The sequence below is a fragment of the Malus sylvestris genome, chromosome 13 (genome assembly GCF_916048215.2).
Source record: "Malus sylvestris chromosome 13, drMalSylv7.2, whole genome shotgun sequence".
Taxonomy (NCBI): Eukaryota; Viridiplantae; Streptophyta; class Magnoliopsida; order Rosales; family Rosaceae; genus Malus; species Malus sylvestris.
Window position 1 is genome coordinate 13,511,667 of NC_062272.1, and position 23,331 is coordinate 13,534,997.

At 37.2% G+C, this 23,331-nt stretch overlaps 2 protein-coding genes across 2 annotated transcripts; one reads left to right on the plus strand and one right to left on the minus strand.

The window, feature by feature from the left end:
* The first annotated feature begins 2,849 nt into the window (after positions 1-2,849).
* Positions 2,850-5,280, plus strand: LOC126594778 (CASP-like protein 1D1). The gene is made up of 3 exons (XM_050261034.1): positions 2,850-3,263; positions 4,490-4,616; positions 4,717-5,280. Exons 1-3 carry the CDS (start codon positions 3,013-3,015, stop codon positions 4,942-4,944), a joined length of 606 nt encoding a protein of 201 aa, XP_050116991.1. The 5' UTR covers positions 2,850-3,012; the 3' UTR covers positions 4,945-5,280.
* A 2,430-nt stretch (positions 5,281-7,710) lies between these two features.
* LOC126596013 (divinyl chlorophyllide a 8-vinyl-reductase, chloroplastic-like) lies at positions 7,711-9,277 on the minus strand (the record flags this gene model as incomplete). The annotated part of the gene is made up of 2 exons (XM_050262435.1): positions 7,711-9,014; positions 9,088-9,277. Coding segments are annotated over 2 exons (1,281 nt in total), but the record flags the coding sequence as incomplete, so codon positions are not given.
* Positions 9,278-23,331: the final 14,054 nt, after the last annotated feature.

A 23,331-nucleotide genomic window follows, 5' to 3' on the forward strand; every position in this document is an offset into this window, starting at 1 on the left:
TCCATTTCCGTAGCTTCTCTCATATCAATTCAAGATTAGAAATAGATGAATGGACACGTTTTATTGAGCTTAAATTGGAGGCGTTTACAGTAACTAATTCCAAAACATGATCGAACAAGCCTATATGGGTATGCCTAAATTGTATACCCAAAAAGTGAAAAAGAAAAATTCATGAGATACATAATTACTTATTTAGTGAAAGCAGGAGTGACCCAAGTGATGGTTACGTAACTCATAATATATAAACACCCATTTCGTTCAACCAACACTACGTAGACTATTTTCACACACAAAAAGGATAAGATCCATATCTTATAATCCACCTATTTTCACACTGAAGTGTCTGTCTAGAGATGAACATTATTATTATTATAATGATTCCATCATCATCTTTCTGCACTGAATTTCTTGAAGGTTATGTGGAAGTAGTTAGCTGAAAAGCTTTCTTGAAGGTCTCTCGCTTGAACTTGAATGGTAGGTGATATATACAGATTACAGATCAAAAGAAAAGGTTGGCCACTTTCTTGGGAGAGAAGCAAAATACAATTGTGTGCACTATGATAATACCTATAGTTTAATTCGTAGTTAAAAGTCACATCAAACACATAATTTGCGTGTTGTTGTTCCAATCTCTAGAATCAGTATTCTTTCTCTTTATCATATTTTGTTTCTTCCACCCGGATAATAGATTATGCACTAATAATGTTAAGATATTGAATTAAGTTTAATTAATTCTGCTTTAATTTGTTTCTTTTTTCCCCCTTCGGATCAACCAAGCAGAATAAGAATAATATGGGTGCTGATCTCACGTCAAAACAAAGGCAAATGTCTCTTTCTTTTTTCTTTTAATTTTTTAATCAGACGCAAATGATTGGAAGAAAAACTATATGAAAAAAAATGTTAAGGAGATTCTCTCAGAAGTTAGACTTTTTATGAATTCTTTGTTACCTCACAGTTTAACGTTAATTTTCATGCCAACATTATCAAACATTGTTAAAAAATATGAGGTGACAGAGAGTCTATGAAAGGTCTCACTTTTGAGAGAGTTTCCTTAATATTTGTCATATAATTTTTCTTTCAATCATTTATGTTTGATTAAAAAATTAAAAGAAAAGAGAAAGAGACATTTGCCTTTGTTTTACGTCAGATCAGCGCCCATAGTATTTGTATTCTGTTTGGTTGATCCGAATGGGGAAAAAGAAACAAATTAAGCAGAATTAGCTTAAACTTAATTCAATTTCTTCATCATTATTAGTGCATAATCTAATATCCGGGTGGAAGAAAAAAATAGGATAAAGAGAAAGAATACTAATAATTAGCGGTTCTAAAGGTTGGGATAACACCACGCAAATTATGTGTTTGATGTGACTTTAAACTACAATTAAACCCTAGTGCACGCAATTGTAATTTGTCAAGATAACATGACGGATATGGGGTTTGGAAAGTACTTGAGTAAGAAATATTTGTCTTCTGTAACACCCACATCTCGACTAATGGAAAGGGGGTGGTGTGCCTTTTATGTACATGCTCACCTCCATATAGCATGAGGCCCTTTGGGAACTCACTGGCTTCGGATTCCGTAGGAACTCTGAAGTTAAGTGAGTTTGGGTGAGAGCAATCCCAGAATGGGTGACTTACTAGGAAGTTGTTCTCGTGAGTTACCAGAAACAAAACCGTGAGGGCGTGGCCAAGGACGGAGCCACCATGGGCCTAGGGGGGGCGGATGCCCCCATTGAGATTTTTCTGACGCTGGGATGCTGCTCAAATTGAGCTGGGTTTGCAGCAGCAGAGCCCCCACTGAACTGATCTGGTTCTGCTCTCCGACCTGGTTCTGCAGAAGTTCTGGCTTTGTTGTTTGAGGATGCCCCCATTCACACAAAGTTCTGGCTTCGTCCCTGGGCGTGGCCGGGGTCCAAATCGGACAATATCGTGTTACGGCGGAGTCAAGCCTAGGATGTGACAGAAAGATATCAGAGCAACTCTGCCGTTCGGTACAAGTGTGTCGACGAGGACGTCGGGCCCCTAAGGGGGGTGGATTGTAACATCTCACGTCGACCAATGGAGAGGGAATAAAACACAAAATCGTGTATGCAAAAATATATAAGTTCTTAATTAACCACTTTAAGCTGCAAAGAGTTTGTAACACAGTTAGTTAAGAGCATTGAGCGTTGCACTCAGTCTTGAATTTACTTTTCCTCACCCTAGCTAATAGGCAGATTCCCAACTAAAAAAGTTGCAAACTAGGCTTTAAAGTTTTCAAAACTGGGGAAAATTGAGCAGGAAAAATGGGGAGATGGATGTTTCTCCTAGTTGTGTCATGAGCGATGAAATGGCAATTTTACCCTTCAAATTATGTCATGTGCAAGTCATATAACCTAAATTAATAGAAAATTACATGAAAAAGTTTGAAATCTAACGGCAAGAATGAAATTGGCTCTTTGTAATGAGTTGAGGGACTTGTTTTTCTAAAAAAATAATTCATGAATAATTCAAGGACTAAATCGACAATTCATCTTACAAAATATAACCATACAACAAATGCAATTTATTTATATTTTTTGGTTAATACAACAAGTTCAATTTAGTTTCCTATTACCCCAGTCCATTTCTGATCTTTTCCCTCTGAGATAGAGACTAAATGGTATAATTTTCTTTTAATTATAATTTTTATAAGAAAGCTATCATTTGCTCTGTACTATTCTAACCTAATCATTTATTTAGTGACATTTAGGAGAGAAAATAAAGCAAGGAAGTCTATGGTCTATCAGATAATGATCAAATGGTTCACACCCAACCAACTAAACCCTTTTTCATATCAATTCACTTGGCGTACAGGAAACTCCAACCAAATTTGGATTTGAACCATTTTAGTGTGCCCCAAACATCATATAAAAATACATGTTCATAGTCCAATATCTTCCATGTATCCACCACCACCATTTACTACTACAAGTACTACACTTGGACTTCTGCTTCAGCAACTTATTTGAGCACTAGATACCCGCAGCTTCCATGGGAACCACGGATAAGCCAGCTGACCCAGAAACCGCCACCAAGGTAGTCCCACCGCCATCAAAGGAGGAGTCCGAAGCCACGCCTCCTCCCCCTAAACCCGACTACCTCTTTCTAGCTGATGTGGCTCTCAGGTTCTTAGTGTTCGCAGCATCACTGACAAGTGTGTTGGTCATGGTCACTAGCAAGCAAACAGTATTCCGAGGTCGTTTCCCAGTTAAGGCCAAGTTTAATCACTCTCCTGCTTTCATGTGAGTAACTTCAAGCACCCGAACATGCACATATAATACATATAATTCAGTAAAATAACTTTTATATATATATACAGTTGCAGGTAAAGGTTTCAAGGTGTTTGATTACTCTTCTTTGGCACAGAAAACACTCTTGGTGCCCTCTAATTAATTCTATTAAAAGTTGAACAAATATTCTCTCCAGGAGAATCGAATAAACGAAATTTCTTGATAGTCAAGGAATAACTAAAATTTTCTTTCTTGTTATATTCTTCTGATCGAATATGATACCTACTATTGTCCGACTTTTTTCTACAACTCTGAATAGTTTTACCCGATCTGTATATTGACAAATCCGGGTTTACTACGAATCGACTTTTATCTCCATGATTAATTTAATCAGTTTAATTAGCGGATGAGCTGGATTAAGTTATGTCAGTAGAACAGTAAAATACTCATGATTGAATTTGTATTTGTGTGTGTATGTGTTTTTCTCCGTAGCTAGTAGCTAGGAACATGTATTTGTTTGTATATATAGGAAGTATTTCATGGTAGATCCTTTAGTGTTTAATCAATCTAATTAATCTTACTTTTCCTTCCTTTAACATGGTCATGGATTCCATCCAATCTTCTTTTTGTGTGCAAAAGAATTTTTTGTTTTTAAGAACGTAGAATCTGACTTTATCTTTAATCATGGTAGATCCTTTATTTTTTTTAATATACAATATATCTTCTTAGACTTAGAGCAAGAGATTTACACTTGTGAATATGGAACAGATGACTCCTATTCCAAACTTATCACGCATAACTAAATATTTTAATTTTTTTAAATAATGTCGCATGATTGGTTTTAGACGCTCACTGAGCTTTGTCCTAGAGGCAAAATAATTAAATGGCATCAAGTTGAAGTTGCAACCCCGTCCATGTCACTCACCCCAAAATACAATTTCATAATAATCTAGGGATAGCATGGACCAAAAACGCAACAATTTCTTCATAACAAAATTGGGTCATCTAATTTCTCAATCAGTAGTGGTTTCCACTAGGAGAAAACATTGCATTATTTGCATACAACCACAATCAATCATGTGGCAGACATAAACTATCATTATTCTAACACAGGTAGAGTCTACATGTATTACAAAGTGTGTCCAAATTATTTTATTGTATTCTAATTATTCACAAAAGATTACATGTGAATATCTAATCCCAAAACGTTTACCTAGGTTTAATGTTTCTTGTTTTAGATACTTTGTGGCAGCTTTATCGGTTGCAGGCCTCTATGCTCTTCTTACAACACTAGCATCCATTTCAGTCATCTGGAAGCCAATTTGCCCACCAAAGATGTTGCTCCATTTTGCATTTCTTGATGTGGTAAGTTGTGTTTTGCTCTCTAATTTGTACCAACAGGTGCAATACAAACATCGGACATACAGGATTGACAAACTATATGTGTGAATGCCATATTATGCAGCTGATACTTGGTTTGGTTGCCTCAGCCACCGGCACAGCCGGGGGTGTTGCTTATATCGGATACAAGGGTAATGAACATGTGATGTGGCAGAAGGTGTGCTCAGCTTTTGACAAGTACTGTAAGCACATAGCAGGCTCCCTCGCTACCTCGCTGTTTGCCTCGGTCTTGCTGGTTCTTCTGGTCTGGCTCTCAACTTTCACCCTTCACAAAAAAATTCGCCAAGATTGAAGAAGATAACTAAATGTATTAGAATCCTACCCACAGTATGCCTTCAACTAGTGTGCGCGCATGCCTTATCGAACCTTAGTGTTTGCATTTGTGTATGTCTAGAGGTTCTTTTATTTTGTAAATGTTGCCTACCTGTATGGTATATCTTGTCTCTGATTTGTCTTGTATTGTTTCTAAGACCTATGGTGGAAGTTTAGAATTTGGATTTCTTATTTTACAGCTTCTTTTAAATTGTAAATGTTATCTACTTGCAGTCTAAGGTATTGATTCATGTTGTATCGTTGCATTCACGTGTTCTATATGTGCAAAAGAATGAGAATTATTTGCTGTTGCAAATGCAGACCAGTTACTAATGTATTAACATAACAAAATCACAAAGGAATTACGACATGTTTTCCGTCTTCTTCGATATGCAAAGAAAGCGAATGCAAAAGTATGTAGCGATCGTGGAGGATTGAACTGCATTGGATACGCTGTATTTGTGTGTGCGCTTTTCTCCCTAGCTAAGAACATGTATCGGAAGGATTTCATGGTAGATCTTTTAGTTTTTAATTAATCTTTACTTTTCCTTCCCTTAACATGGATTCCATCTAATCTTCTTTTATTTTGCAAAAGAAACAATTTTTTAGAAAGTAGAATCTGACTTTATCTTCGATCACTGTACAACTGATCTCATCCTGGCGTTCTAATTTGATTTAATCTAAATTTAGTACTCTTTTCCTTTTCTTTTATTTTTTTTAATATATAATATATCTTCTTAGACTTAGAGCAAGGTGTACTTAAACTTGTGAAATGGACTTGAACAAACAGAGACACATAGTTGATAATGTCTCAAACTTATCACACGTTGCTACGTATTCTAATTTTTTTTTTATAAATAAAATCGCATGATTGGTTTGGAACGTTACCAGTGAGCCTTTCTAGAAGCATAATAATTGAATGGCATCAAGTTGAATTTGCAACCCCATGCATGTCACTCACCCCACAATACAATTTTCTAATAATCTTACGGGTAGCATGGATCAAACATGCAACAATTTCTTCATAACAAAATTGGGGCATCTAATTTATCACTTAGTTGTGGTCTCCACAAGGAGAGAACATTGCATTATTTGCGTACAACCACAATCAATCATGTGGCAAACATAAACTATCATCGTTTACCAGAAAAAAAACAAGAAAAAAAAGAAAAACTACCATTATCCAGTTCACGTGTACTAGAAAGTGTGGCAGTGAGTGACAGTTGCAGGAAGTCTGTCCAAATAAATTTATCGTATTCTAGTTATTCACAAATATGGATGGGTAAATACCCATTGGTTATGTGTAATCGCGGTTACTCTTCCATTTAAATTAAACGGTTACGGTTATGGGTAACCGTTTAGATAAATAAACGGTTATGGGTATAACCGTTTACCCACGAAATGTAAAGGAGCGGTTATAGGTATTAACCACGGTTATAAACGGGTAACCATTTATCTATTTATTTTATATATATATATATATATATATATATATATATATATATATATAACTAACACAAATCATGTTCTCGATCCAATAATACTTAGCACCCAATAAATTAGCAAGGAATTCATCGGTCATTCTCTTAATAACACTGCTACAGGAATGATGATTCTCATCATTAAGGAATTGGCTAAATTAATTTAAATTTCTTGCGGGTAACCGTGAAATTGACAGAAATGCTTTGACAGAAATGTCTTCTAAACAATTTTTGTAACCCAATAATACTTAGCAAATATTATATTTACCTTCATTGATAACAGTTAAAAATATCGTCTGTAAACTATTATTTCAATTATTGGAATGGTATAAGGACTTAAAAAAATTAAAATATGGAAATATACGATGAAGTACCTATAATGGTGTTTAATTGTCAAAAAAAAGAAAATTATGACAATTTTTTTTTTAATTTTCAAGTTGTTAAAAAACATATAGACGGGTGAAAAATGGGTAATGGTAAAAAAAGAAGAAAGATAAACGGGTTAAAAATGATAAATGGGTAAACGGATATTAAACGGTTATGATTAAATGAGTATACGGTTATGGATATGGTTAACCGTTTATAAACGGTTATGGGTATAACCGTTTAGGCAATTACCCAACTAGTAAACAGTTATGGGGGTATGAGTATAAACGGTTATGGGTAAATAACTGCGGTTACTCGCCCGTCATAACCATTGCTCATCCCTATTCACAAAGCATTACCAAGGTTTAATGTTTCTTGTTTTAGATAATTTGTGGTGGCTCTATCAGTTGCAGGCCTCTAAGCTCTTCTTACAACACTAGCATCCATTTCAGTCATCTGGAAGCCAATTTTCCCACCAAAGTTGTTGCTCCATTTTGCATTTCTTGATGTGGTAAGTCGTGTTTTGTTCCCTAATTTGTATCAACCGTTGCAATACAAACATCGGACCCACATGATTGACAAACTATATGAATGCCTTATTATGCAGCTGATATTGGGTTTGGTTGCCTAATTGCAGTCTAAGGTATTGATTCGTGTTGTATCGTTACATTCACGTGTTCTCTTCTCAGTGCAAATGAATGAGAATTAGTTGCTGTTGCAAATGCAGACCTGTTTCCTGGGTTTTTAATGATGTATTAACATAACCAAAATCACAAAGGAATTGTGACATGGTTTCCATCTTCAATATGCGAAGAAAGCGAATGCAAATGTATGTAGCGATCGTGGAGATTTGAACTGCGTTGGATACGCTATATTGGGAAGGAACCCACACAACCAACTTAAGCAACCAATCTGATGATATATTGATGCAACTGAAGTATCAGTTAAGAATCTCACAACAATGCTAGAAAAATGAATAGCTTGTCACCGATATGAAACACAGTTTGGTGTACAGATGAGAAACTGCATACCCGAAAGCAGACTATTGCACAAAACTTGTTCAACCAACTGAGAAACTGAATGTACAAATTTTCTAATCACGCCACAAATTCTTAGAAAATCGTTTGTTCGCCTAATTCCTGACCGGCCATCCCCTCCCTCAGCACAGTCTCAAAGAATTCTTCCAATGTGTCTTTGCCATAACTCGGCGTTTTCTCAGCATTGTATTCTCCGGTCTCAGGATCCAAAACCAACATACTCTCAGCTGCATAATACCTTCCAATCTTCCCGAACTCAGCAGTATCTTCCATTGAAGGAAATACCTTTACAAGGAAATCGAGAACCCCAATAGCAAAGTCCATAATTTCAATGGGCACCTTCAAGAACTTGGGATCCCTTCCCACAAGCCTAAACAGCAACTCCCCTTGCTCCAAGGGCGTCAACGCCTTACCTGGTCCTCCGATAGGCAAAATCTGGTTAATCTTGTTCTCACTCAACACACAATCCGCAATAAATGAAGCCAAATCTGCCTCGCTGATTGGCTTGCAAGCACACAACTTCCCATCTCCAAACATCACATAAGGCTTGCCATCTTTCACCAACTCAACCTGACCACCCAAGCTCTTAAAAAAGGCCGTCGGCCTTACAATGCTATAACTAAACCCATTATCCTCCTCTGCTTCTTTGATTAACTCTGACTCGAATTTCAGCTTTGCACGCTGGAACTCAAGGAGGGGCTTCTGCACACAAATTGCAGAAAGCAACACAAAATGTGAAGCCCCACGCTTCCTACTGGCAACAAGACTGTTTTTCGTAGCCTCGTAATCAATCTTCCAAGAGTCCTTCACACCCCCAGAACGGCTAGCAAGGCATGAAACAACAACATCAATCGAAATCCCCAAATCTTCCAAACATTTCTCGAAAACACCCAAATCGGTCACATCCGAAAAGCACACATTTGCACCTTTCAACTCTTTCAGAGTCTCATCCTTGCTAACTTTACCCCGAATTCCACTATTCTCCCTAGCAATGGCTATAACATTGAACTCTCTGTTAACCAACTCCTTAACTACAAATTTCCCAATGTACCCAGTTGCACCCACCACCAAAATGTTGATGTCTTTTGGGTTTTTGCCGCGGAACGATGGTGGATTGGTGATTTCAGCAACTGGGTTCGATGTAGCTGATATGGGTTTCAATATATCTGTTCTAAAATTCAAAACTTCAGATAAGTTTAATGGACAGGATGGTGAAAAAGCAGAAAGAACAGAGCTTACCTTGCTGGTTTGGTGGGTGAACTGAGAAGAGAAACGGGATATGAAGCTTTGGTTCTTTGCGGGATGGAGATTGAATACAAGGGAGGAGAAGCACAGTGACATTGTTTTTCTGGTTCAAGTTGAAGAAAGTTGAAGGGGGAGGAGGAGCTTGTGGTTTGATTTCAGTGGAATTCCATGGCTGTTTTGGAGGTTAAACTCTATCGGAGGAGGATCCAAATGGTAGGTGGATATAAAAGATGACGTGTAAAGTAATGAACTATTTGAGGGCTGGGCTGGGCTGGTTTGGTAACTGAACAGAAAGGCCCAAACCGGTTTCTGATCAATGGTAGGGGTGGGCAAACCGGTAGAGGAACCGCAGGTTGGGGCGGGTAATCTAGATTCGGGGCGGGTAGGGCCAGTTCCAAATGTTTTAAAAAATAAACGGGGCAGGGCGGGAATCAGTCTCGCACTCTCACTCCCACCTCTCCACCATTTGTCACTCCTTCAACTCCCTCGACTTCGACGACATCCCAGAAAACCCAACCCATCACCACCATCACCCCATCTCCGACGACATCTGAGGACCCAGAGAACCCAGGTCCTAGAACCTCGATTCTCTCATCTTCGACAACATCACCGCCATTGCGACCGTCATCACCCCATCACTGACGTTGAGGACACTGCTACCAACCTAGATTCTTTTACTTGGTCGGCTACTGTAAGTCTACTTCTCCGAAAATTGAATTGCTACCAGCCTCGACGACAATGCTACCATAATTCTGCCCAATATATTTTAAAATTTAATTTAATTTTTTCGAATTTTATTTTTGTTGATGTGGAGGATCAGTAGCATGAATAATGGGATTTGATTAGAGAATAAATCTTTAAGTGGGAATAATTTGATGAATGCATGAACATTTGGGTGAAGGATTTGTGGATCTGTTTGGATGGGAGTGGGATTTGGGATTTGGGATTTGAGATTTGGGATTTATGCTGGGATTTGGAGTGTTTGGTTATTAATGATGAAACCCTAGAAACGAAAAGCTAGGTTAGTTGGTTAGGATTGGGATTGGGATTTCAATCTGAGTAGGCAATTTTGAATTTAATTGGATCAAGAACTGCGTTTTCAGATTTGGGTTTTTTTTTTTTTTTTTTTTGGTCAAAGGGGAATATTTTATTGCAACTAAGCACAAACTTACAAACATACAAAGGCCCAACAACACCTAGAAACAACCAAAAAGGGCCTAAACAGAAACAGAAACAGAGCCCAAAAGCCTAAGAACAAAAAAAAAAAAAGCAGCCGAGAAACATCTACAACATTCTCCACCATTGATCCAAGGAGCTTCTAGCCAACCAATTCGCCGACCACCGCCGATCATCTCCTTCACTGACGCATCTTGCGCACAACCATAATCAAGGGGTAATCGACATCAAAGCGAAATAGGCCAATCACCAAGTTGAAGCTCAGAAAAATTCCTGAGCAACATTGCTGAAATCGGCAAACACCAAGGAGAACGTGGTGGTGTTGGAGACACCCGAGCCGAAGACAGCGCCGAAACTCTACACATGAATTCCATAAAAGAACATGGCTGAAAACAAAGCAAGGACGAACCAGAAAGAGGATTACCCACGGAGGTTGAGGAATAAGATAAGTTGAATTGAAAATTAGGGAGGATCAATTGTGGATGTAGGGAGAAGAGAATGAGAAAAGGGAGAAGAGGACACAACAACCAACCCCAGTCGAAGCTAGGGTCGGTGCCACATGAACTGCTTGAAACTGAAGGTCACACAGACACAGTGAGAAAGACTCTCACACCAGAGAGAAGAACTCTCACTTCAGAGAGAAAATGTTACTTTATATTTGGGGTTTTTTCCTCTTCTAGTTTTTATTAGGGTTTCGTGTATGCTTATTCTACTAGGTTGTATATATGTAAATTATGCTTATTTGACTATGTGCTGTTTGGAAAACCAATTTATGCATTCTTCTTCTTTGGAACCCAACAAATGTAAGTACTTAATGCTTTCTTGATATTTTTCTATAGATTGCCTCTGAAAAATAGGGATGGCACTAGAAAAGTGTAGTGGCGAGTAATAACAGCCAAAACTTGTCTGTTACTAATGATTTGTTGTTATTAGTTATGGCCCTTATCCTATTCCATTAAGATGTACAGGTACAACCTATTTTTAGAAATATGGGGTGTTAAATAACGTGATATATATGTCATCTATTTTTTGAAATATCTGCAAGTAAAGTGTGGCACTGAATTATAAATAGAACTATATATGTATGTATCGTTATGGTGGTGTTGGTGTAATCTTGGAGACAAGGAGGCATTAAGGCATTAGATATTTCTCCTATCCTTCTATATGTATACAACACTTTCCTGAATTTGAAAGAATAAGTTCATGGATTCTTGAGATGCTTAATATTTTGTGGTAATTTCATGAAATTGGCGTGCATTTTTCTCTCTTTATATGATTAATGAATATACTTCTATTATTTAATTTTTACAGATTTCTACATTATGTCTCAAAGTCAAAGTACCCTCAGTACTAATGTAGCATCATCTACGGTCACGTCACCATGTCCTCCACAACCAACACAACCCACACAATCAAAATCATCAATGCCTCCCCCAAAACCCTCATCCTTCAGAAAAAGAAAAACACTAACTATTCCAAAGACAAAACAACCAACTATATTAGCTTCACTAGAGAAATCTTCTTATTAGAGATCTTGGGTTTGGGATCATGTCACTAAGTGTACCGTCTCGGAACTACAAGAAGTAGAAAATGATGGAAAGAAAGAGATGGTGGAGGTACAAGCATTGAAGGCTAAGTGTAACCATTGTAATGCCCTTTTTGCATGTGATACTAGTGGGGGTGAAACTAGTACTTACATTAAACATATCAACAAACATTCCAAGGTGTATAAACCAATCGATGAGTTGCAAAAGGTTCTAGGCGGTTCTAGGCAGTTTTGGACCTTCTGGGGTCGTTAAAAACATGCTTGTTGCTAGAGGGTGGAGCCAAGAAGAAAGTGTGGATGGTATTGTTCAGTATATTGTGATTGATGAGGTACCTTTTAGTGTTGTGGAGAGGGAGAGGTTTGGGCGGATGATGTGCAAAGTCCAGCCTAGATTGCATGTTCCATCTCAGAGAACTATGGTGAGGGAGTTATTCAATATGTCTGATACCATGAAATATCACTTAAAAAAGGAGATACACAAGCATAGAGTGAGCTTGACTACTGATACATGGACAAGTGTGCAAAATTTGAACTACATGGTGTTAACCACTCATTTTGTGGATGATGAATGGAATATGCACAAAAGGATTCTAAACTTTTGTATAATTTCAAGTCATGAAGGCAAAGAAATAGGGAAGCTGATTGAGCAATGTTTGGTTGAGTGAGAGATTGAAAAGGTGATGTGTATCTCAGTTGATAATTCATCGGCTAATAAGGTGGCAATTGAGTATGTTGTTCGCAAAATGCAAAAATTGCCTAATAGTAAAATTATTATGAATGGAAAGTTTATGCATGTGAGGTGCTTAGCTCATATTATCAACTTGGTAGTGAAAGATGGGTTGAAAAGATTAGATACAAGTGTGGATGCTCTTAGAAATGTTGTGCGGTTTGTCAAATCAAGTACCCGAAGGTTTAGTTATTTCAAGAAATGTGTGGAGAATGAGAAGTTGGATAGTAAGGGTTTAGTTGTTTTGGATGTGCCTGCTAGGTGGAATAGTACATACATGATGCTAGAATCTTTGCTTGAAGTTTAAAAAAGCATTTGAAAGGATGTTCGAAGATGATGAAGCCAATATATACTCCACCTATTTCAAGGAAAGGGTGATTAATGATGAAGGAGAAGAAGTGGCGAGTAAAGGGAAGGTTGGACCACATAAAGAGGAAGATTGGGATGGTGTAGAAGTGTTTGTGGAATTTTTCAATGTCTTCTATCTTGTAACTTTGAAAGTCAGTGCAATTAAGTATCTCACATCTAATATAGCTGTTCATGATGTCATTGTTATGTAGAATGAGATTGAAAAGCTTTTTTTGCCTGAATATATGGAAACTGGAGGAACTGTAGAGTTGGTGCTACGTGATATGACAATGAGCATAAGAGGCAAATACCGAAAATATTTTGGTTCAATTGAGTCCCTTAATCAAATATTTGTATTGCCCTTGTCATAAACCCAGGGTTCAAATTGAGGCACTACATGCACTTGTGTAGAAAGTAATTATAGCTTCCTGAAGAAGAGATTCAACAATAAAGTAATGAAGTGAAGACATTGTTGAAGGCGATGTGTGATGAATATGCTCAACAAGCTTTCAGTTCACAAACACAACAAAAAAGTAAAGAAGATTTAGTTGTTGACACTACTTGTTCAAGGGTAAAACAATCATCTTCTAGTGTACCAACAGAAAATCCAGATATTTAGTCAAATGATGGATGATTGGGAGAAGGAACTAGACGACATCGAGGATATTGCGCTTGCACATGAGGTGGATAGGTATCTCATTGATACTCTAGAGAAAGTACCACATGGTCAGCCGTTTGACGTTTTGAAATGGTGGAAGGTGGAAAGAAGGAGCATTTATCCCACACTTACTTTGATAGCGAAAGATGTATTGCCAATTCAAGTGTCAACAGTTGCTAGTGAGAGTGCATTTAGTGTAGGAAAGAGAGTAATTGATCCCTTTAGATCATCTCTCCATCCTCAAACAGTGGAGTCATTGATATGCCTCCAAAACTGGTTAAGAAGTGAACAAATTAGCAACATTGAGTATGAAGCAAGTCTAGCGGAGCTTGAATTTTATCAAGAGTGTGAAGAAGGTAATTATTTTGTTTTTTATAGTTTGGTTTATAACTTTTGTTGATGTACAAAACCGGAGGGGTCTTGGAACAACGTAAATCGGACTGCAAGAAAGTAAAGAACACAAGATGTATTGTGGTTCACCCCAATATTTGGGCTACGTCCACACTGATGTTGATATTGTTTCACTCTTAATGGTGAATATACAAGAAGGCTAGAGGCAGTGTGCTCTCTAGCCTATTTTCTGTGTGCTCTTTTCCCATGGCCTAAAACTTGGCCTCCCCTAATGAGGAGAGTGAGGAGTCATTTTATAGAATAAGGGCTCCTCACTTATTACATATTTGCCCTTTCATTTATTACATAATTACATTTGAGTCCCCCGAGTATTTATACGAAATCTAAATACGGAGGCTCTAAGTATGGTACAAACAACTTTATATTAATTGTTGTCTTCTTCTATTCATTTACAATTAACGTGCTTCTTTTGTTCTTTGTTGTAGAATATAAAAGAAGAAAAGCAAATACTATGTCTACAAGTTCAACCATCTCACCAAGTGTTTCTTTTGTTCTTTGCGGTAATATTTTAACTCAAATGCATAAACTTTAAATTTCAATGATTCAATGAGGATAATATGATATTGGACGTTAAAAATGTCATGTTTATATTCTATTTTTCCTTACAGATACAATGAGGAATGTTGTTGGAACTTGGAACTTGGAACTTGGACGTTGGATGTGGTTTCAGATGTTAATTTAGAATTTATTGTAGATGTCATGTTTATGTTATTTTGGATTATTTGATTTTGGATTTTGGAATTTGGATGTCTTGGACTCTTGGATATTTTGTATGTTGATTTGATCTTTAGATGTCTCTCGAATGTTATTTTGAATGTCTCGGATTTAATGTATCGAACAATGTAATGTTATTATTTTGGATGTATTGTTAATCTATGGACTTGGATGTTGGACTAGGGAGTGAATTTGTGCAAAATCTCCACTGGTAGTGAATCTGTGCAAATTTTAGTCTTTAAAAAAAAAAAAACAAATGACATGTGGACCCGACCCGAACCAGCCCGTTTCAACCAGGCCGGGTTAGGTTCAGTTCCTATATTAGAATATGTTGTCCCTAGCCTGGCCCAGCCCATCTCTTTTAAACCCGGGTCTGGTCCAGTCCCTTCAAAATTGGGCCCGACTCGGCCTGTGCCCACCCCTAATCAATGAGCCTCATAATGGCCGGAGTTGGAATGGACATTGAACCGCTTGCTATCTGTCATCAAATTTTTTTTTTTACAAAAGCGATAGAAAATTTCATTGATAAGAACAAACAAATACAACCAATGTTAAATTGAGTTGCCAGATGGATATAATTCTCCAGTGACCAAATATCTTGATCTGGAGATAAATTTGCACAAATTCACTAATAAGGAAAACCCCTACACGACTACCATAACACACAAGAACCATAAGATACGAGTGTAGATCCGCCACAATTACGACATACGTAACAAATCTGGCACCAGAGCCACAAAAGCCATCGCAAGAATGAGGCCACAAATGACTCACCTAAGCGATACAATGTAGCCTAATATGCAGCACAAAACAACACAAAGTTAAAAAAAAAAAAAAAAACTAACTAATTCAAGAATGGAAACATCAACCAGCAAGTTTTCATGGTAAGAACAAAACCACTTATAAAGAGATTTATAGCAGCCATAGGAAGACGAAACGCCATAGATCAGACCAGATAAGGCAGCTGAGTCACGGTCGGCGGAGCAGTGCACAACTATCGTGGAAAACGAGCAGTAGGATATGGCTCAAACCCACCATAACCATAAATCCTAACCTAAATCACAAAATAAAGCCAAAAATCAGAGGGCATATTGTGGATCTAGGAAGAAACTCCAACGAAACTTGGAGGGTTGTTAGAAAAAACGATGGGAAAAAGAGGCGAGTTGGGCGTCTCGGGTACTAGTGAAAAAGAGGAGATGTACATATGGAATTAGACGAAGGCGCAAGAGAGATGAGGGGCAGAGGGAAAAAAAGGGTCACTGGTTAATGGAGGAGAAAGAGAGGCAATATAAATGTGTGGGTGTAGGGTGAAATTGAAGAAGGTGATGAGGGGAAGAGAAAAAGGTTGGAGGGGGTTGCTGCCGATCCTAAGTCGGAGCAAAGAGCCTACAATTGTAGCGAGAAAGCTAGGGTTTGGGTTTGAGGTTCATCGAATTTCGTTTGAACCACTTGCACTAATAGTTCTTGTAATTTATTGGTAACACTTTCGTGTTTGTAATTTTTTTACCAAAATGTTAGTCAAATCTATTAAACAAGGAGAAAACTCCTTCCAAATTGAATTTTCAAAAGACAAGATGTGAATTAAAACAGATGAAAGTCGAACTTTGTTGACATATTAAACTCAAACACAACAACGAAATGCAACAAAGTACAAAAGGATCGTGAAAGTGAAATTCCAAATAAATTGTTGGCTTGTTTGAAAGTGCTTTTAAAATGATTAAAAACGTTTTTGGTAAATGTTTTTAAAACCAATCCATAGTAAAAATTCAAATGGATCATGGAAAAGTACTTTAATTGCTTCGTGCAAGAAACCCAAAATCAATTTTATAAAAAGTGTTTTCAGTCATTTTAACTAGTGATGCAACTTGGCCATTAATATGAGAGAGAGAGAGAGAGAGAGAGAGAGAGAGAGAGAGAGAGAGAGAGTAAACATAGATTTATAGGGTTATTATCTTTGGTTACAATTGGAAAAGAGCTCAAGAAATTTGGAAAACTAACCAAAGTATGTACTTCATATAGAATTATAACCATCACCTTAAGTTTATATAATTATGATAAAAATTTGATATAAAAATACTAATATACACTTAATGACTAAAAACTTTCTTCACTGTGAAAAAACTAGCAGTGTTGCAACAGGCACTGTCAAGCTTCACTTTTCCATAATTCTTGCATCCCCAAATTCCAATTGTCCTTCTCTTCCCATCATACTTGCCACACAATTCATGTACAATTTGACCAATAATATTGAACACTAATGCATGAATAATTAGAAAACACACTTCATCTCTTCACTGCGATTTTGGATATGCTTTTCCAAATTTTATTGTTATTGGGTTTATTAATCTATTAATTTTACCATTTATTTTCTTATTAAAGTTTTAATCTTTCTGCGATTTCTAACAAATCCAACCCCTTCCACTTTCAAAAATCTCCGTCAAAACATGTCAACGAGGAAGCCTTCATAGACAAACCCAAAACCCTACAACTACCTCTCATCTTACAAGCTCAAACATGGCCGCAACGGCTACAAATCCTCCAAAATTCCCTGAATTCTGCCCCGAACAGAAGAACAAGCATTCAAATTCACGAAACAAAGATACCCAAATGCAGTTTTTGTAATGGGTTCGAAGGTAGACTCTATATCTGCTTGATTTGCTCTTTAGTTTCGTGTTCGAATCATGCAGTTCTACATAGGAAAATTTTGAAAAAGAATCAAAATTTGGACCCTATATAGAGCCTACCTATACGCAAGTGGTGACTTCGTGTAACAGTATTTTGAGGCTCCATTTGACAACTCAGACTGTACTAATTATTTCAATCTAGATAGGATAAATAGTCATCATATACTATTGACTAAATGAGTCCGAATTTTGGTGCAATATCAAACTAATGACTATATTTTTTATAAGCATGTTTGTCGATTTGCCCCCTAAATTTATATAGAGCGGTCATTTCTCTCTTGAACTTTAATTGTAGCCAATTACCTTGTTGAACTTTTAGAATTAGCCAATTTTCCTCTTGAACTTTAATTTTAGCCAATTACCCCCTGAACTTTTATAAATAGCCAATTTCCCCCTGACCCTAGATTTAAAAAAAAAAATTATCCAATTTTTTTATCCATTTTGATCATGCGAACAACACATGACAATTGTATGGGAGCATAAAGAATGAAAAAATGGATGGATGAAAATTGGATGAAAAAAATTACAACCTAACACTAGCAGAGAATTGGCTATTTATAAAATTTTAAGGGTGTAATCGGTGATGCGAAAATTATCTTAACACACAAATTTAACCCTCTTTTGACAATTGTAGTACAAGTATAAGTAGGGATCGTTATGGGACCAGGGATTAGGAAGACTTGCTAATAACCTCTAAACTGACTCAAAAACATAAAACTAAACTTAAAAATACTTAACAAGACTCACAAGACTCAAAGCAAACTTAAAATACTCAAAACAACTTAAAACAACTAAATAAACTTAAACTAGACACTAGGAATGACTTTGGACGAAAATTGACTTTTACTTGAATCAAAACATTTGAAAACACAAATTAAAACAGATTCTAACTAATTAGACACACTAAAGTAAAGGGGGATTGAGTTTTGGATGAAGTTGAAACAAACAAACAAGTATGAAAAACTAGATAGATTGTAAAACAAATTTGAGAAATAAGATGATGGATGGGATAGCTAGAGGCTTTTACTCCACACATGACATGTATGCAAATAACTCGATTTCCAGTTACTACTTCATTGAATTATGAACGACAATGCTCCAAATTAACCATGACATCACTAGTTAATTCTTAGATTTTCCTTATTTTATTGGATTGGATGACATAATTCGACAACCCAAAACATCCTTCTAAAGTTCTCTACATGACATCATAATAGAGATACAATCAAAGATCATTACGTTTAATGAAAATCATAAGCATTGACAAAGCACTTGCAACTATGACATCATGTCACTCATACTAGGAATTGAACTTAACGCGATCGTTTATAAGCGACCTTCACTACATGTAAATATAAGTTTGAAACGATTATGTGAAACTTCCTTATATTCTAGCAACGGATTTATGCATGCCAATTAAGTGTCGACCCTTAATTAACAAATACAAATAAGTTATCAATCAAATAGTTAAGCCAATTCCATTCACGATTCAAGAGTTCATAACTGGAATTTATCAAATTATATTGCACACATAATCATGGCTTTGAAATCACCCCTAGCCAAGAGGGGTTTAGCCACTCATATTTACAACAAAACGAAAGGAAATGAATTTAAACATTAGAAACAAAAGAAAGAAAACACCTAAACGCTCCAACGATCCAAGTTGGACAGCAAGCACATCCATGCACTTTCCTTCCCTTCCTTTGCTAGGGGACAAGGTGTTGGTGAGTGTTTGAAGGTTTGTTTGTATGGAGGAATGAATGTGAAGATGAATGGATGTGTTTGGATGAAGGTTGTGTTGAAATGGGAGTGAATGATCTAACCAAGTATGAACTAAATTTATGTTGCACACACTTTCTTTTATAAAGTAAGTGCATGGCAATGGAGGGGAACATGGGGTGGTGTAGCAATTGAGTGTAATGATTCAATGTAATGATGCATGAAATCTGAAATGATGGAGGGAACAAGGAATGGTGTAGCAATTGATGCAATGATTCAATGTAATGATGCATGAAATCTGAAATGATGGAGGGAACAAGGAATGGTGTGGCAATTGAGTGCAATGAGTGGTGTTTGAAATGATTCAAAGGTGAAAGTGAAGTGATGATGCAAAGCATGGGGGTAAAATGGAGTGGTGTTGCAGCTAGGGAACATGAATGATTGTGCACATGGTAGAGAAATGAAAGGGAGGTGGAATGATGCAACAAATGAGTCAATGGAGGGAACATGGATGATGATGCACGGCATAGGAATCCAAAGGGAATGCAATGGTGGTGCACGACAATGATGGAAAGGTGAATGGTGGAGTGACACCCTTTTGTGGCTGAGCTCTTTGTCCTTTTTACATTTATTCTTCTTTCTCTTTAACACATTCCTAGCCTCTTTAGTCTTCAATTTTGTCCATCCACCTTGCTCCATGCATGTGCTATTCATTCCAAGCCCAAAACTGCTCCAAAATGCACCAAAATGCATCTTATTGCTTCATAAGGCCTATAGACCTACAAACACACGAAAATAGCTTAAAATACATAATTAACTAAGAAATAACAACATAAATGCATGAGAACAAGCTAACTCAGTCGCATAAATATGCTCCTATCAAATTCCCCCATACTTAACTTTTGCTAGTCCTCGAGCAAAACAAAACAAACGAAACAAACAAAACATAACCTAGACCTTCCAACATTTGCCTCAGGAATTTTTTATGAAACATGACATGTTAAAAATCATCATTCCCACAGATTTTGGTCATCTTTACACTTGAGCACATACTTAATCACAGTCACCACTTACTAGTTCACAATTAACCAATTAAAACGATGTTTTGAATGTAGTAACATGCCTTAGAGAATTTGCTCAATTTCTTACAAGATACTCTCTATTTTCACACATATTTTCTGACTACCCACCCTACACTAGTATATGTGAGAAGATTAATGTAAACACGAAAGACTAGGACTCACATATGTTATAACAAAGAAAGCAATTTTCTGGAGTTATTAAGCATGTTTAGATATGATCTCATGAATGGAATGCTACTACTTAGATGCGAGAACCAGTGATACCATATGCTCATACCAATTTCGAACTCCACAAATTGAAACACACAACACTCAAGATTGAAGTCAAGGGTTGTAACAGGGCTTGGGGGTAATGGCTAATAAAGAAAGGATAGGAATAACAAACGTTCTTAAAGCGATAGCAAGCAAAGCAATGAAATAGACACTTGGAATTCACTTTAGAATGCAGAATCAACTTTTAAATACAAAGGGAAGATCTATGCAACACTTAGGGCCGAATTCAATGTTTTGGACCCTTTTTTAACAAACTTTTTTTCTTTTCACTCTTTTTTTTTTTCATAATTGTGCCTTATTAAGGACTTTGGCGCGCACACACACACACACAAGAATCACTTCCCCCACACTTGCTTTCTACAATACATTGATAAAAAAGGAGTTCATTTTAAGTCATGCTTTACTATGCTTCAAGAACAAGGATATGGATGGTCCTAAAACTAGGCTAGGTAAGGATAGTGTGGATTAACAAAGAACATAGGCTTAACAAGGCTCAACGGGGTTAAACTTAAACACATAATGAAATAGGGGCACGGCAATTTAGCTTTGGAGGTCACTACACAACTTCTTCTTGAATATGTGTTTGCAAATCAATAGCATGCTTTGAATGAAATAGGCATGAGTTCTAGCATTTGGAACTAAATGATGAAACGCCTTCTAAGTAGCAACCAAGCAAAGACTAATGAGATCATGCAACGACTTTAGGAAACAATGATGCACAGATTATTAACTCTCCAAATAAAAATTTAGGCTCAAGTCTCACAAGGTTGTAACGTTCATTTGAGTCCCTTCCTTCAAGCATGTTACAAAAACTGATTTTTCCTTTATGATTGCATGTGAATTCATAAATTATAACCACAACCAAGCATACACCAAAGAGTAAATCAAATTTTCATCTATGTTTATAACTCTCTTTAACAGTCATGTAATTAAAAACCAAATCCTCATCATTGTGTTGGAAGGTACCTTAAGACACAAATAAACACACAAAAACAACTCTTTTTGGGTTTTTCAAAACAATTTTTCAAAATTTTATGTGATTTTTGGATTTTTATGTCAAAACACACTAAAACACTCCAAAACAGCTTAAAAACACTTAAAAACAGCAAGGAACAACACTAGAAGTAATGGGTGATAAACTCCTACGAATTTCATGCAAAACAATAGTTCCCCCTCACACTTAAATCAAACATTGTCCTCAATGTTTTAAGCATAAACTCACACAAAAACAAGCAAACAAAGAAACAACGAATAAACATGACAAGTATAACAAAGTAAAAACCAGACAGAGTAGAGTTTAAGAACGCAAATCTGGTTTTGGAGATAGATGATCTTGTTGACTTTCCACAACGTTGATCTCGAACTGGTTTGGAATTCTGAGCAAGGAATATTAGAGTTCCTTGGTTGTGCAGTCTGCATTTTTCTCTGCTTGTTTCTTCTGCACGACAGACAGGCACGAGGTAGAGGTGATGGTCTGTTTCTTTCTTCAATCTTTCCAAATGCCCACCTCTTGCTTTCTTTCTCTTTGTCCCCAGCTAAGGATGAATTGGCAAATTGTCTCCACATGCTTCGAGGTATTATTTTCACTTCCCTTATCTGTTCCCTAGGCAGATGTGGTAGACGAAGAGAAAGCATAAAATGATGAAGATGAGTACTCGAGAGCAAGGCTAGGTAAGCAATCAGGAAGGGGTTCCAGGCAGTCGGTTCCAGATTGGAAGATTGATACCAAGTGCTGGCTGATTTCTCTCTTTCTCATTGTCCCAAAACAACGACAAAAAGAATGACAGGGAGAAAGCATGATATGAGATACTCTTGTTTTCAACCTTCATGATATGAAATACTTTTGCTTTGGATGAGTTGTTTGCAGAGGTATCCCAGGGAATAAGGAACACTGAGTGACTCGATAGGCTTTATTGGGAAGGTATTCTCGGAGAAGAATGGTTATGTATGTTTGCCTTGCAATGGAGGGTGAAGGTCGACATTTATATGAATTAATAATCGGTATTATTCTTTCACTCTTGTCGGCAACCATTGGATGATTTAACAGTAAACTTCACGTGCTTTCTACTTCACAAAAAATCTTCGACAGATTGCCCGTAATTTCCGCAAGGCTGAGTGTGCATGTGATAGGCGCTGACACGACTGGAAAAGCAAGTGCCTCTTCGATATCTGGAATCGGCGCTTCGACAAACTGCCCGTGATTTCCGCAAAGCTGAGTGTGCATGTGACACGTGCTGACAAGTCTGGAAAAGCAGATGCCTCTCCGATTTCTGAACTTGCCTCTTCGAGTTCTGAGCTCCGTCGAGTGCAGAGGTTGCATGTGACAAGTGCGGACAAATCTGGAAAAGAAGATTGGCCCGTGGTTTCTAATCAAGCCCAGCTTTTGAGAAAGCTAGCGCCTCTTCGATTTCTAAACTGGCCTCTTTGATTTCTGAGCTTGCCTCTTCGATCTCTGAAATCCCGTCGAGTGCTGATTTTTATAGTGGCACGCAGGACGTTTCAAAACACACTTGAATTTCTGCTTGTAGAAACTCCCTCTTTGCACTTCTAAGATCTTAACTTGTACGACCTCTTTTTTCTTCAACACCTTTGAAAATGTCTGGCCCCTCTGACCGTCGTTTTGACTTAAACCTTGGTGAAAAGGCATCTATGCCTTCTCTAGACAACATATGGCGCCCATCCTTCATATCATATACTGGTCCTCTTACCATTGGGGATTCGGTGATAAAAAATGATATGACCGCTGCGGTGGTCGCCCGGAACCTTGTCATTCCCAAAGATAACATACTTCTTTCCAAACGATCTGATGAGTTGGCTGTTAAGGATTCTCTGGCTCTCAGTGTGCAGTGTGCAGGTTCTGTGTCCAATATGGCCCAACGTCTATTTGCTCGAACCCATCA